This window comes from Protobothrops mucrosquamatus, unplaced genomic scaffold, assembly GCF_001527695.2.
Source record: "Protobothrops mucrosquamatus isolate PMUCROS unplaced genomic scaffold, P.Mucros_1.0 scaffold14, whole genome shotgun sequence".
Taxonomy (NCBI): domain Eukaryota; kingdom Metazoa; phylum Chordata; class Lepidosauria; order Squamata; family Viperidae; genus Protobothrops; species Protobothrops mucrosquamatus.
Genome location: NW_015386401.1, coordinates 2,724,204 through 2,740,317, shown reverse-complemented (window position 1 = coordinate 2,740,317; position 16,114 = coordinate 2,724,204). Strand labels below are relative to the sequence as shown.

Sequence of the window (16,114 nt, the reverse complement as noted above, 5' to 3'; positions counted from 1 at the left end):
GCCAACCATCAACGGGGCCGCCGCGGACGGGAAGGCCGGGTAAGCCGGAAAAGGCCGAAAAACGGCCGAGAACGATGACCGAATCGGCTCCACGTCCCCCGCGCCCCCAAACGTCCCGTATCCAGTCCGGGGCTCACCAGGAGAGGCACCCACATGGGGGTAGAACTCCGGGCCTTCGGGGAGCTTTCCAAGCTCCCCCCTCTCGCCGTTTTCGGGCTCCGCATCTCGGAGCTATTTCCAGAAGACCGCCATCTGAATGGTTACAACTTGAAGGCTGTGTGTGTGTGTGTATGTGTGTGTGTGTGTGTATACATACACATACACATGTAATTGACATACACACACACACATACATACATATAGGGTACTGTCCTTGCCTGCCTTCTCTGAGCTTGACAAACAAAATGAGACCCCATTTGACTAGCAATTGGATGGGAAACCACCAAGAGATCCTCTTGGCTGTGGACTAGATTAGGAAGTTGAAAAAAGTCATTCAGGTAGATGAATGACTCCTTCACTACCTCCTTCACTATTACATCTCCACAGAGGCATCAGGATTGAGCTCCACTTTATTTTAACGGTCATGAGTGTCTACGGGGTTAGGGGACTGTGACAACATCCATGTCCTGCTGGCCTTGCATCAACAGTACAAATTCTGCACCTCTGTCATTTCACCTCATGCTGCAACTGAACTCAATGCATAACTGTCTGATTTGCAGACAGAGGTCACGACACGCAGGACGTCATTTTGACATCGCTATGGTTTCTGCCAGACACCCAAAGAAGCTGAACATGCTTTGGGATGCTTTGTTCCTTGTCTGAATGATTTTTGTAAAAATTGCAGAGGGTCGGGGCCTCCGTCTCACCTCGGTTGCATAAGCTCCCTCCGTAGCTGGGCAAGCACAGGCAGACAAAGGCGTTGATCTCGTCAATGCAGGTCCCGCCATTTTGACAAGGGTTAGATAAGCAGTCATCAATATCTGTGGAGAGAAGAGCATGTTTAAAGCATGTTCTTCACATTATGGCTGCTGCTGCATGGAACTCACAAGTCCCTCTTCCGATTGTCTGGGTTCTGTTTATCAGGAAACCCCTGAAAGGCTTTTTTATTTCATTTTAATTTATTTATATCCTGCCTTTATTATCTTTACAAGTAAATCTGGGCAGTGAACATATCCAACATACTTCCCTCCTGTTATTGTCCCAACAACAATCCTGCGAGGTGGGTTGGGCTAAGAGAGAGGGACTGGCCCAAAGTTACCCAGCTGGCTTTCATGACTAAGGCGGGACTAGAACTCTCAGTCTCTTTATGATTGGCCCAATATCACCCAGCTGGCTTTCATGGCTAAGGCGGGACTAGAACTCTCAGTCTCCTTATGATTGGCCCAATATCACCCAGCTGGCTTTCATGGCTAAGGCGGGACTAGAACTCTCAGTCTCCTTATGATTGGCCCAATATCACCCAGCTGGCTTTCATGCCTAAGGCGGGACTAGAACTCTCAGTCTCCTTATGATTGGCCCAATATCACCCAGCTGGCTTTCATGCCTAAGGCGGGACTAGAACTCTCAGTCTCCTTATGATTGGCCCAATATCACCCAGCTGGCTTTCATGCCTAAGGCGGGACTAGAAGTCTCCTTATGATTGGCCCAATATCACCCAGCTGGCTTTAATGCCTAAGGCGGGACTAGAACTCTCAGTCTCCTTATGATTGGGCCAATATCACCCAGCTGGCTTTCATGGCTAAGGCAGGACTAGAACTCACATCTCCTGCTTTCAAGCCTGGTACTTTAATCACTAGACCAAATTGGCTTTTTGCATGTACAGTAACAAGAAAACAATGAACTTACGCTTTACGGTTTTGATGATTAGAAAAAAAATAAGATTATAAAAAGAGAGGGGTTTTAAAAATAGCAATACAGTAAGAGGTAACTTTGCGTTTGTACTTATAATTGCTGTAAAGAAAATCGGAAACTACTTTTTCTATTTCATGGCTGGCTGGAAAATTCTGGGAGTTGAAGTCCACACATCTTCAAATTGCCAAATTGACCTAGAGAAAGAATACCATTGGATGCCCTGAACTCTCTCGGGAAATATAATCTCTGCATATGAGTTGGCTTGAAACACAGACAAGCTCAGGGCTGGAGACGAATCCTCGGAGCTTATCGGAGTTAGAGGAACAGCAGCCAGCTGCATCCAAAGCAAAGATTAACAACACAACAATCCAGCAGATAAATGCAGTGACATCCATCTGGGAGCGCGACAGCCAAGCTCGTGCATAAAATTGATCTGAAACTTCAAGTCTCGCTTCTTTGGCTGACGATAGCCATTCTGCTTCTTTCTCAGAACTTAGAGCAAGGGGAGGTTTGTGTCAAAAATATCTGCAAAAGCGACACACTCCAATGTATTTGCCAACAAACACAGGGGGTCCTTGACTTATGGGCACAAATGCCTACGGCAGGGGTAGGCAACCGTGGCTCTTTTATGACTCGTGGACTTCAACTCCCAGAATTCCTGAGCCAGCATGGCTCAGCTTGGAAACCTCTCCCTGTCCCCTCAGCATGGCTGGCTCAGGAATTCTGGGAGTTGAAGTCCACGAGTCATAAAAGAGCCAAGGTTGCCTACCCCTGGTCTATGGAGATGTTGGGCTCAATTGTGGTGGTAAGACAAGGACTACCTGTAATTTGAAGACTATCCTGTATTTGGAGATGTTTTTCCTGTCTTCTCTTAACTTTCTCACAGGGCTACCTCCAGAGCCGCTGAGCGAGGTCCTCAAAAGGTAAGCTGGCTTAGCAGTGTCACAAAACAGATTTAAGAAGGAAAATCTCCAGAGGAGCTTTCTGAATTTGATCTCCCAACATTTTAGGACTGGCTAAAGCAGGGGTCTTCAAACTTGGCAACGTTCAGACTTGTGGACTTCAACTCCCAGAATTCCTCAGCCAGCCTTCAGGACTGGCTGAGGAATTCTGGGAGTTGAAGTCCACAAGTCTGAACGTTGCCAAGTTTGAAGACCCCTGGGCTAAAGCAACGGATGTAAAGAGAAACAGACCATACCCTGGAAGAAAGGATTCATACAGATAGTCCTCGGTTTATGACCACAATTGAGTCCAAAATGTCTGTTGCTAAGCGGGACACGTGTTGAGTGAGTTTTGCCCCGCTTTATGACCTTTCTTGCCACTGCTGTTAAGTGAATCACTGCAAGTCAGTTAGTAACACGGTGGTTAAGACTCTGGCTCCCCCCCCCTGCCCTTCACTTTTGCTTGTCAGAAGGACGCAAAAGGGGTTCACGTGACCCCCAGGACACCGCAACCTTCCTAAACATGAGCATCTGAATGTGGATCATGTGACCATGGGGATGCTGCAACAATGGGTCACAAGTGTGAAAAAGTGGTCCTAAGTCAGTTTTTTCCACCGCCGTTGTAAGTTCGGATGGTCCATAAATGAATTCTTATAAGTCAAAGGCTACCGGTTATCGGTTCGGGAATTGATTCCCGTAATAATAATAATAATAATAATAATAATAATAATAATAATAATATATTATTATTATTATTATTATTATTATTATTATTATTATTATTATTATTATTTTCAACCTTCCCTGGAACCTCCAGTAGCTCAGGTTGGGGGACGAGTCCGTCCTTTGGGATATGGTAAAGTCTGTTTACCGACAGGTCAGAGAAGAATTTTTGATCCAGTGTTGGAGCATTCACCGCTTCTGGAGGCAGGTTGTTCCACTGATTAATTGTTCTAAGTGTCAGGAAGTTTCTCCTTAGTTCTAGGTTGCTTCTCTCCTTGATTAGTTTCCATCCGTTGCTTCTTCTCCTGCCTTCAGGCGCTTTGGAGAATAGCTTGACTCCCTCTTCTTTGGGGCAGCCTCTGAGATACTGGAAGACTGCTATCATGTCCCCCCCCCCCCCGTCCTTCTCTTCGTTAAACTAGACATACCCAATTCCAGCAACCGTTCCTTATATGTTTTAGCCTCCAGTCCCCTAATCATCTTTGTTGCTCTTCTCTGTACTCTTTCTGGAGCCTCAACATCTTTTTTACATTGTGGTGACCAAAACTGGATGCAGTATTCCAAGTGTGGCCTTACTAAGGCGTTGTAAAGTGGTATTAATACTTCACGTGATCTTGATTCTATCCCTCTGTTAATGCAGCCTAGCACTGTGTTGGCTTTTTTGGCAGCTGCAGCACACTGCTGGCTCATATTTAAGTGATTGTCCATTAGGACTCCAAGATCCCTCTCAGTTATTACAAGGCATTGTAAAGTGGTATTAATACTTCACGTGATCTTGATTCTATCCATCCCCCCCCCATCTTCTCACCTATTTCACAGTTTTCGCCCGTGAATCCCGGCAGACAGTAGCAGCTGGAAAGGTTTCCACTGGACTGGCAAGTGCCTCCATGCAAACATGGGTCGTTATCGCAAGGGTCAGTTTCGGCTGCAAAAAAAAAAAACAAGGAGAAAATGAGAAGAGAGGGGTTTTGGGGTTTTTTTTCCCCCCAGGCAATCCAGATTGCAGAGAGATTGCTCAGGTCACCCTGGGTTCGGTCGTCTTCTGACTGGACTACTGCAATGTGTTCTACAGGCGTCTGCCCTTGAAGTGGCACCTGGTCTAAAACAAAGCAGCCCATGCCGTTCTGGGTCCTTCATAATTCACCTGTCATGTGAGCTGCCTTGACTCCCGGTTACTTTCTGAGTGCAACTAAAGGTGTGAGTCACAGCTTTAAAGCCTTACGTGGCACATGGCGAGGTTGCTTGTGGCATCACCTCTGCTTGAGGGTATCTGCCCACCCCACTCGGTTCAAATAGCAGAATAACAGAGTTGGAAGGGACCTTGGAGGTCTTCTAGCACAACCCCCTGCTCAAGCAGGAAACCCTGTACCACCTCAGACAAATGATTGACCAATCTCTTCTTTAAAATCACCAGGGTTGGAGCACCCACAACTTCTGGAGGCAAGCCGTTCCTTGTTCTAACTGTCAGGAAATTTCTCTTTGGTTCTAGGTCAGGGGTAGGCAACCTTGGCTCTTTTATGACTCGTGGACTTCAACTCCCAGAATTCCTGAGCCAGCATGGCTCAACTTGGAAACCTCTCCCTTTCCCCTCAGCATGGCTGGCTCAGGAATTCTGGGAGTTGAAGTCCACGAGTCATAAAAGAGCCAAGGTTGCCTACCCTTGTTCTAGGTTGATTCTCTCCTTGATATGTTTCCATCCATTGCTTCTTATCCTGCCTTCAGGTGCTCTGGAGAATAGTTGTCCCCCTCTTCTTTGTGGCAGCTCCTCAACTATGGGAAGACTGCCATCATGTCAACCCCTAGTCCTTCTTTTCATTGTAGACACACCCAGTTCCTGCAACCGTCCTTCATATGTTTTAGCTTCCAGTCCCCTAATCATCTTTGTAGCTCTTCTCTGCACTTTTCTAGAGTCTCAACATCTTTTTTATATTATGGCAACCAAAACTGGATGCAGTATTCCAAGTGTAGTCACGCTCCACAAATAGGAAGGGTACACTTCAGATCCCCTCCCTGTCATGTCACGGGGCCTTGGAGGCACCTTCTCTGTAGCTACCCCAGTCCCACCTGAGATCCCGATGGTCTGTACCTTTTAAGCCTTCTAGAAGAACGTGGAGATCTGGGTCATCCCCGAAACATTGAACTACCACAGTGATGGCGAACCTATGACACTTGTTTCACAATCACCCAGCTGGCTTTCATATCTATCTATCTATCTATCTATCTATCTATCTATCTATCTATCTATCATCTATCTATCTATCTATCTATCTATCTATCTATCTATCTATCTATCTATCTATCTATCTATCTATCTATCATCTATCTATCTATCATCTATCTATCTATCTATCTATCTATTCCAGTGGTTCTCAACCTTTTTAATCCCGCGACCCCAACTGGTCGTAAGTCGAGGACTAAACCGGTCATAAGTCGAGGACTAAACCGGTCGTAAGTCGAGGACTAAACCAGTCGTAAGTCGAGGACTACCCAACCGGTCATAAGTCGAGGACTTTCCCTGCCCGGGAGCGCCACGCATGCGCGGTTCCGCCCCCTGTGCCGGCCGAGGCGTAGCTGGCAAGCGGCAGAGACGGAGCAGGCCGACCACCAGCTGGCCCAGCCCAAGGGAGGTAAGGCACCCACCGGAAAAGGGGAAAAAAATGGCGGACAAAAAAAATGGCGGACAGCCTTGCTTGGCGACCCCCATGAAATGGTCAATCGACCCCAAATGGGGTCCCGACCCACAGGTTGAGAACCACTGATCTATTCATTCATTCATTCATTTGCATCCCGCCTTTATTATTTTTACAAACAACCCAGCAAAATGTCCAACACACCTTCTTCTTCCCTTTTTCCCCACAACAACCCTGTGAGGTGAGTTGGGCTAAGAGAGAGTGACTGGCCCCCCAAACTGGCTTTCATGGCTAAAGCTGGGCCTGAACTCACTTCATGTCCGAGGTGGGACTAGAACTCGCAGTCTCCTGGTTTCTAGCCTGGTGCCTTAACCTGTAGACCAGACTGGCTCTCTGTGTTGATTGATTTGCACTGTATTTCTTAATTTGGCTAGTGAAGTGTAGGGAGCAGCTGTGCTTGGGAGGCCAAATGAAGGAGATGATTCAGAGGCTGGACCGAGGCCGGCCTTAAATTGCACTCGGTTACTTGTTCCCCTCTTGCCTGCCTGACACAATAACTATTCCAGTCCTCTGATTATCACCTCTTTGCCATCCTCCTACGCTGGATTCCCGTTCTATCTGGGCAAGCACTTTGCTCTGATGAGTAACACTGCAGCTGAGCGCGTGCTTTGCCTGCCTGAACTGACCCTCTCCTGCACAAAGGCCTTTTCTGATTTTTGCAACTGCTGGTGGAGCAAGCAAGGTGAACTCAAGTGCTCCGTTGTGTGCATGCTTGTCCCATTGCCTCAATGAAAAGCACAACATTGCTTCCACAGTGCCAAGTGGCCTTTTACAAGCCCAATTCCCACTGTAATGCATTGGCGAAACGGCCGTGGCATCTATTTGGAGAGTCAACTATGGTGATCACTACAGGTAGGCCTCAACTTACAACTACAATGGGGACCAGAATCGCCGTCGCTAAGCAAGGCACGTAGGTGAGTCAACCCCGATTTTTACGCCCTTTTTTGCCAAATCACTGCAGGTCATCAAGTGAATCTGGCTTGTCCTGTTGACTTTGTTTGTTGCAAGCCGGCTGAGAAGGTCACAAGTGGCAATCAGACAAGCACGGGACGCTGCAACTGTCATAAATACATACTGATTGCCTAGTGCCCAAATTCTGATCACATGACGGTGGGATGCCACAATGGTCGTAAGTGTGAAGTCTTTTTTTTTTTAGTGCCATTGTACAACCTAAACAATAGATTGTAAGTCAAGGACTACCTGTTCTGGGATGACTCCCTTAGAACAGGTGTCCTCACACTTGGCCACTTTAAGACTTATGGACTTCAATTCCCAGAATTCCCCAGCCAGCATGGCTGGCTGGGGAATTCTGGGAGTTGAAGTCCACAAGTCTTAAAGTGGCCAAGTTTGAGGACCCCTGCCTTAGAACAATCACGGTCACATGACCACAAAGTGAATTATGACACAGGAGGAAACTCATGGAAATAGAAGTAGACCTTCCTTCCTTGAGCAACAGGTCATAAGAGCATAAGAAGCAACCTTGAACTAGATCAGACCAAGGATCTACCTACTTTGGCATCTGGCATTTCACAAGGATCATCAGATAACATCTCAACCTACCTCCTGAAGCTTCTTAAACCACCACTGCAATATGCTTGCTACTACGTACAAGATTTGGGGAACAATTCCCTTGTGGAATACAGTTAGTCATCCACTATTGAACCCAACATTTCTGTTGCCAAGTGAGACATTTGTTAAGTGAATTTTGCCCCATTCTTGCCATTGGTGTTAAGAAATTTGGGACTCAATTGTGGTCGTTAAGTCAAGGGCTACCTGTACTCACAGCTCTGGGGTCCAAATGGGCAAAGGGGAGGAAGAAACAAAAGGGGAAATTTGGGGCCTCTAGAGGTAAGGAAACTGTGTGGAAGCATTTTGTATATTTAGCAGGGAAATTAGAATATTTCGGACATGTGATGCGACACCCAGAAAAATATGGCATGCTCCATTTAATCCTCCAGGGAAAGATTGAAGGCAAACGAGGTCCAGGCAGAAGAAGAACGTCGTGGCTTCCAAATCTAAGGGACTGGTTTGGACAAAACTCAGCAGCACTTTTTCGTGCGGCTGCTGATAAAAACAGGATCGCCAACATGATCGCCAACGCCCAATAACGGATATGGCACAAGAAGAAGAAGAAGAAGCAGGGGGGAAAAAATAAATCTGTGGAGCCACGTTAGGCGTGAGCAGGACATGCTCTGCTTTGTAACCACATTAGGAACAAGAGAATAAATCCAGCTAATCAATATCCCGGATGTATTTTTCCACAAAAGTGCATTACACGAGCTTTGCAAAATACAAGCCAAGACTTTGGAACGGTTATGTCAGAAGACCCATTTCGAATTGTAATGAATGACAGTCCCGAGGGTTTAGCGGTTCGAAGCCTTTGTAGTTAGGAAAGAAAATGTGACATCCAAACATGCTTTGGGGGGGGGAAAGGGACTCAGTTAGCTGCGAGTGTCGCTGGACACAGTGGGGAGTCTTGAACTGGCGCAGCTCTTCCAGCAAAAGCACATAATTATGCCAACTGCCAATTTCCCCCCTTCTTCTCCGGCTCTGGAAAGGAAGGGAGGAAGGGAGGTCTGCTATTGTTACTTACATTGCAAGTAATCCTCAACTTACCGTACAACTATTCATCGCTGTTCAGAGTTACAACAGCACTAAAAAAAGCGACTTACGAACTCTATTCACAGTTACATCCATTGTAGCAGCCCCATGGTCACATGATCAAAATTGGGGTGCTTAGCAACCAATTTACCAACAAAAGTGCGTATAGTTAAGGCCATGGTTTTCCCAGTTGCAATGTATGGCTGTGAAAGTTGGACCATAAGAAAGGCTGAGCGCCAAAGAATTGAGGCCTTTGAACTATGGTGCTGGAGAAGACTCCTGCGAGTCCCCTGGACTGCAAGGCGATCAAACCGGTCAGTCCTAGAGGAGATCAATCCTGACTGGTCTTTAGAAGGCCAGATCCTGAAGTTGAAACTCAAATCTTTTGGCCACCTAATGAGAAGGAAGGACTCACCAGAGAAGAGCCTGATGCTGGGAAAGATGGAGGGCAATAGAAGAAGGGGACGACAGAGAATGAGGTGGCTGGATGGAGTCACTGAAGCAGTAGGTGTGAGCTTCAATGGACTCCAGAAGATGGTAGAGGACAGGAAGGCCTGGAGGAACGTTGTCCATGGGGTGGCGATGGGTCGGACACGACTTCGCAACTAACAACAACAAGCAACCATGTATTTCCGATAGTTGTAGCGTTCTGGGGTCATGTGACTACCATTTGTAACCTTCCCATGGCTGGTTTCTGATGAGCACAATTGATGAGGGGAAGCTGGATTCACTTAACAATGGCATGATTCACTTAACAACTGCAACGATTCGCTTAACAACCGGGCAATAAAGATCACAAAACCAGGCACGACTCACTTAAACAATTGCTTTCCTTCACCACAGAATTTTTGTCCCCAACTGTAGACATAAATTGAGGACTGGTTTTTTTCTCATCAAATGACACTCCCGGGACAGTCTGCAAGTGAATATTAACCTCACTGTTTCTCTTCCCTGTCTCTACTTTTCCCATTCCACCAAATCTCGTTCTATATCTCTTCCTTCCCCAAAAACTTAAAAAGGGCAAAATTCAATCTTTGCCCAGGGGGTTCTAACCTGCTATCGGCAAATCAATGTAGCACGGATCCCGTCACAAATTCCCCCAACCAATGGAGAGAATTTTAGAGGGAAAAAAATAGAGAATTTGAAAGCAGCTCCTCTCCTGGGCCCTAGTTCTCTAGTCCAGTGGTTCTGAACTTGTGGTCCATCACAGGGGATCCGCGAAGATTTGAAGAAATGTTATGATTTAAATCCTGAGTTACGTCTTGGGGGTCCGTGGATGAGCGGCTGCAAAAGTTGATGGAGTTAGATCAGGGGTAGGCAACCTTGGCTCTTTTATGACTCGTGGACTTCAACTCCCAGAATTCCTGAGCCAGCATGGCTCAGCTTGGAAACCTCTCCCTTTCTCCTCAGCATGGCTGGCTCAGGAATTCTGGGAGTTGAAGTCCGCGAGTCATAAAAGAGCCAAGGTTGCCTACTCCTAAGTTAGATAAATTAACTGCTAAATTCAGATGGCTAAATTGACTGTTTTGATTAAAGAAAAAAAACCACAATTACTTTTGTTTCTACTTGGAAACCACTTCTGGACTTTGTGCTTGAGGTGGTACAAAAAAACGAAACTTTGATTTTGGGTTTTACCTATTAGATAGGTTTGTTGTTATAGAAATGGCTAGTTTATACTATTATGTAAAAGTAAAAAGTTGAGGTTTGATGCTGTTATCTTATTCTACTGTACCAAAGGGAGTTGGAAGTCAACGCCTTTTCTTTCTTTCCTCACCCTTTCCTTACACTTTTCCCTTCCCTTCTCTCCTACTATTTTCTTTTCTATTTTTGTATTTTATATTATAAACTATACTAATAAGAATATTTTTTAAAAAGCCTTCGTGATCTGTGGCCATGGTTCGGACCACAAAAGGTATTTTGTGATGTGGAAAAGGTTGAGAACCACTGCGCTAGTGAAAATATTAAAGGACTCTGGATTTGGGGGTTCTGCAGCGTAGGGCACAAGGCAACAGTGGGAAGCCGGGGTGAAAAACGCCAGAGTTCATCTGCTTTTATACAGAGTCTACAACATCAACTTATGACCAGTCATTTAGTGACCATTTGAAGTTACAACGGGGCTACTTATGACCCAGATTCAAAGTTCCAATAGTCACCTCCTTCCCAAAGTCACATGACCAAATTTCACGCACTCAACAACATGGCCATATATATGACTGTTTGCAGCATCCTACGGTCATGGGACTACATGATCTGGCATTTACTTCCATTTTTGGCAAAACTACGCTCCTAGCAAATCACTGGCTCACTTAAAAATGGCAATGTTCACTTAACAACAATGACTGCTTTACTATCGTAGTGGCTGTTGAATAACCGCTGTGAAAAAGATGGTAAATTGTATAACCATCAGGACTTACGACTGTGATGGGCAGGCTCCTTTACAGTCGTACGTCGAGGAATTTAGTCCTTCGAATTCTTGTTAAAAAGGTTCACATAACAAGGATCAGAAAAGACCCTTCCTTGCCTAAGACCTGAGCATATTAACTTGTATCAGAGATCTAGCTACTAGGATCATTAGATATCTCCATGGCTTAGTGGCAGGACACACGCTTTGCATGCTGATCAGTTCCATCGTGAACTTCAACAATTTAAACTAACAGAAACAATTCAACACCATACTCGTAAAAGTGCCTCCATTCCCAAATTCAAGCATTCTCTTGATGTTGGATGGGCCTTCAACTTCCAGAATCTCATTTGCTAGCACGGCTGTGGCTGGGATTCTTGTGAGTTGAAGTCTATTCATTTTTTTCCCACTCAAGCACAAAGTCCCCAAGTGGTTTCCAAGTGAAGCGGAAATAAAGTTAACTGTATTCTTTTCTTTGATTAAGGTAGTCAATTTAGCCATCTCTGTTAATTCCAAAAATGAAAATTTGACTTTGGGTTTTGCTGACTAGATAGGTCTGTTGTTACATAAATGGTTAGTACCTATTATGTAAAAGTAAAAAGCTGAGGCTGTGTGTAATTATTCTACTGCTCTAAAAAGTGTCGGAAGTCGATGCTTTTCTTTCTTTCCTCTCCTTTCCTCTACACCTTTTCCTCTCCCTTTTGCCCTTTCCAATTTTCCCACTATTTTCATTTTTCTTCGTATTTTATATTTTGATAAAACTCATAAAAATTTGGAACCAGAGGTGAAGTCTACTCATTTGAAGAACTCCAGGGGAAGAAGCAAGCTCTTTCAGCTGACAGATCTTGGAACATCACTGCCAACAAGAGAATTTATTGGCTGATTGATTATGTGTCATCAAGTCATTTTTGACTCCTAGCGACCACATATTCTCCATTAAAGCAAGAGAAAATGAAAAAAAAAATTGAGCCAGTGTAATACAAGGCAACTCCGCTCATTTAAGAAACAGTCCATAATCATGCATATTTCATCAGTTTCCCTTTCTGCTAACATGAGAAATTACAACTGGGGGGGGCACATTTTTGGGAGGGACACTGGGGGTAGAGGGTCCCCCGTAGGTGCGTACTTACAAATTACAGAGATGCCTATTTATAGGTTGTCCTCGACTTACGACCACAATTGAGCCCAAAATTTCCATTGCTAAATAAGGCAGTTGTTAAGTGAGTTTTCACAATCTTTCTTGCCACAGTTGTTTGGTGAATCATTGCACATATTAAGTTAGTAACGTGGCTGTTAGATGTGTCTGGCTTCCCTACTGAATTGGCTTGTCAGGAGGTCGCAAAAGGAGACGCTGCAATCGTCATAAACATGAGCCAGTTGCCAAGCGTCCAGATTTTGATCGTGAGACCATCGGAATGCTGCAAGGATTGTAAGTGTGAAAAACGGTCATAAGTTATTTTTTCCCATGCCTTCGTAACTTTGCACAGTCACTAAACAAAGGGTTGTAAGTCAGTGATGGCGAACCTTTTAGAGACCGAGTGCCCAAACTGCAACCCAAAACCCACTTATTTATCGCCGGGTGCCAGGTGGGCGTGGCCCACTGGATGGGCGTGGCCGTGGTCATGGCAGACTGGGTGGGTGTGGCCAAGGTGGGTGTGGTCACCTCGATGTTGCTCGAGGGGAGGGACACCTGTGGGGGCCGGGCAGGGTTGGGGGAGATCCAGGGGGTCTCTGGCAGATGGGCAGTGGGCTCATCCTGAGGGGTGAGGTGAGGCAAGGCGAGGCAGGGCGGGGGTGCCATTGTCGCAGGGCAAGTTGAGGCAGGGGCCAGGGCGGCTGCTGCCTGACACCATCGGCCCCTGCACACAGAGGCCAGCGGGCGCATGGGGGCCGATAGTGTCCATCAGCAGCCACAGCCTGCCGGCCTGTCGACCGGTGCACTCTGGGGCTCCGCAGCCCGCCCCCAGCAGTTCAGAGAAGCTGCTTCTGAGCTGGATGGCCGGCCGACAGCTGAGGAGGCGATGCAGTGGGTCATGCCCGGGAAAAGGAGAGCATGCGAGGCCAGGATGATGGGATGGGGGGGGGAGGGAAACCAGCCATGCTGGGATGCATCCAGCCATATGGGACCTCTGCGAGTTAGCAGGCAGTTGGTTGAAGAGGGACAGTTGCCATCTCCAGGGCATGGTGTGTGTGCCCACAGAGAGGGCTCTGAGTGCCGCCTCTGGCACACGTGCCATAGGTTCACCATCACTGTTGTAAGTCAAGAACTACCTGTAAAAAAAACCTTCCTGGGGCTACATAAGGATGGGGACCTCCTAAGAACTTGTATACAAGAAGGAATGGAGCTGATATATGTTTGCTGGCCTACCTGTCTTGACATCCCCATCTTTTCCCCTCCCCACAAAGTCACTATACGGGGAGGGAGAAGAGATTCTTACCAAGCAAGCTGTCATTCATCTCCTGAGCCCACACCAGACGGGGGATTCCTTTGAGTGCTGGAACATCTTCTTTCTCCTCTCCACTCCCACTGTCGGTTTCCATTGGGAGAAAGTCTCCAGGGACAGAGGGGATGAATCCTTCCTGGTCCATCTTGGCTTCCACCTCTCTTTCGGTGGGATAGATGGAAGGTTGTGAGCTTGGAACGGCAAGCGGGTTGTCAAAGGCAGATGGCTGTGGAAGGTGTATAAGCTCTGAGGTGCTGTGGAGTGTGAATGGAGTCCTCGCCTCAGGCAAACTCAGGGCTGTGGTCTCTGCTCCTTTCTTGGTCTCATCTAGAAGAGATTGAGCAGAAGAAAAGAAGACGGTGGGATTGTGAGCGGGAGGTCTTGCAGTGGCACCATCTGGCCAACGGGAGCCACCGTTGTCTTCCTCTGGGCTTTCATGGTGACTTTGCTCTGTCATGCTGGATTCAAGATGGTTCTCCATGCTTTGAGTAGCCACTTCCCAGCTGCCTTGTGCCTCAGAAAGATCCAGGACTTCAGTGAAAGTGGAACCATCTGGCGGCCCTAGGATTCCTTTGTTTGATCTGGTGGTCTCCATATTATCTTGTTTGCGGTCAGGCACCAACCACGCCTCAGTTTTCTCAGGGAGGAATTGAGCTTCCTCCAAATACACATTTCCTGGTGTTGGGGAGACGATGTCTTTTGGGGAGAGTGTCACTGCTTCATGTCCCCTCAGCTCAGATGCTTCTTCTGAATGTTGGCTGCTCTGTTTCAAGACAGTGTCCTTTCCTGCGATATCGAGGAGGCTCATTGTCTCCTCTTGGTTAACAAAATGTAGAGTTTCTGGCTCCGTTTCTCCCTCTGCATTCTCTGGCAAGTTTTGGTGGTCCTCAAAAGCAGGTCCCGGAAGCTCTTCACCAAAGCTCATTACCTTGATGTGACTTTCTCGGGAGCTGTAATCATATTCCCCACTTGCCTCATCAATGTGTGGTTTGTTCCTCTGGAGCTCAGAGGATAGAAGGGATTCTGCTGGGGTAACCACCTGTCCATAGCCAGAAAAATCATCTTCATGGTCTCCAGCTTGGGTCATCCCTTGAAGATAGTCACCTCGCATGCTGGTCCCCATGGAAGCATCTTCAGGATCATATCCTGTAGTCACAGCAACTTTCTGCAGATCAAGTAGAACATTAGCTGAGACCGGCGATGATACGGGAATGTGCTCATTGTGCACATCCTTCTCCTGGCTTCTTGGCCCAGAAACGGTCCAATATTCTTGGTTGGTTCTTTCAGTACTTGTGTCTTCCAAAGAATGAGGTGTTGATGCAGGAGAAAAGGTGATTTCCTTATGGCCTCGATTCTCAAGTAAGGGTAACCCTGAGAAGATATGCACAGGATTAAAACATAGGCATATATTAGGAATATACAATGCTTCCAATTTAATTCCCTAAAATGTTTCAGAATATGCAGGGGTGTGAATACAGCATCTGTCTCTTCTTAAAGTAGCCCTGTCTTTTCCTGGGATCACACATCCAGGACAGCTTTAAATCTTGGGACAAAATTGCAGCTGTTTTAAAGAGTTGCAGACAGACGCTGGGTTCATGTCCCCATCTACTCCAAAGCACATTTTGAAATTGAATCCAAATCCACCCATGATACATACAAGTGTGCTCATATCCAGTATATAGACAGAGTGAAACCTCCTTTTAATGAACTGCAGGTGATCCTCGTTTAGTGACCATAATTGGGACTAGCAACTTGGCCATTAAGCAAAGCGGCTGCTCAGTGAAACTGCAACTGTGCTTACGATCTTACTTCAGCTTTGCTCTGCTCTACAGTCTGTAAACCTGCAAAGATCGTAAATGTAAAGATTGGTCATAAAGTGACTTTTTCATCACCGTCATAACTGTGAGAGGCAGTTAATAAATAAGGACTGCTGGTACAGTACTTGTGAGGTGGTATCTCTAACCTGTGGAGCGTGGTGACCTAGCAGTTAAGACGCTGGGTTTGTCAACCAGAAGGTTGATAGTTCAGACCCAGATACCCGATGACGGAACGAGCTTCCATTATTTGCCCCAGTTCCTGCCAACTTAGTAGTTCAAAAGCATGCAAATATAAGAAGATAAATAGGTGCCACTTCAGTGGGAAGGCAACAGTGTTCCGTGTGCTTTTGGCATATAGTCAGTGCTGGGCACGTGACCACGGAAGTGTCTTCGGCCAACTCTGGTTCTTCAGCTATGAATCTGAGATGAACACCACCCCTTAGAGTCAGACACGACTGGACAGGGGAAACTTTTATCTTTTTATTGCTAACTTAGAAAGGTCCATGAAATTAAAGACAAGGGCGCCATGGTATAACGATGCTGTCAAACCTTCAAACACTCTGAATACAGCCATGTTTCTTCGTTTTTTCGGTTGCCACAGCAATGGGAGGGGGGGGAAAGATGCATCCTTATAGTTTAGTCAAAA

The 16,114-nt window shown here is 46.4% G+C and overlaps 1 protein-coding gene across 1 annotated transcript in view; it reads right to left on the bottom strand.

Moving 5' to 3' along the window:
• NCAN (neurocan) overlaps positions 1 to 16,114 on the bottom strand; it is a 79,974-nt gene that overhangs the window by 22,322 nt on the left and 41,538 nt on the right. Inside the window, 3 exon segments of the mRNA XM_029283095.1 lie at positions 867 to 980; positions 4,324 to 4,440; positions 13,646 to 15,022. Of these exon segments, the coding sequence (XP_029138928.1) occupies positions 867 to 980; positions 4,324 to 4,440; positions 13,646 to 15,022 (1,608 nt within the window).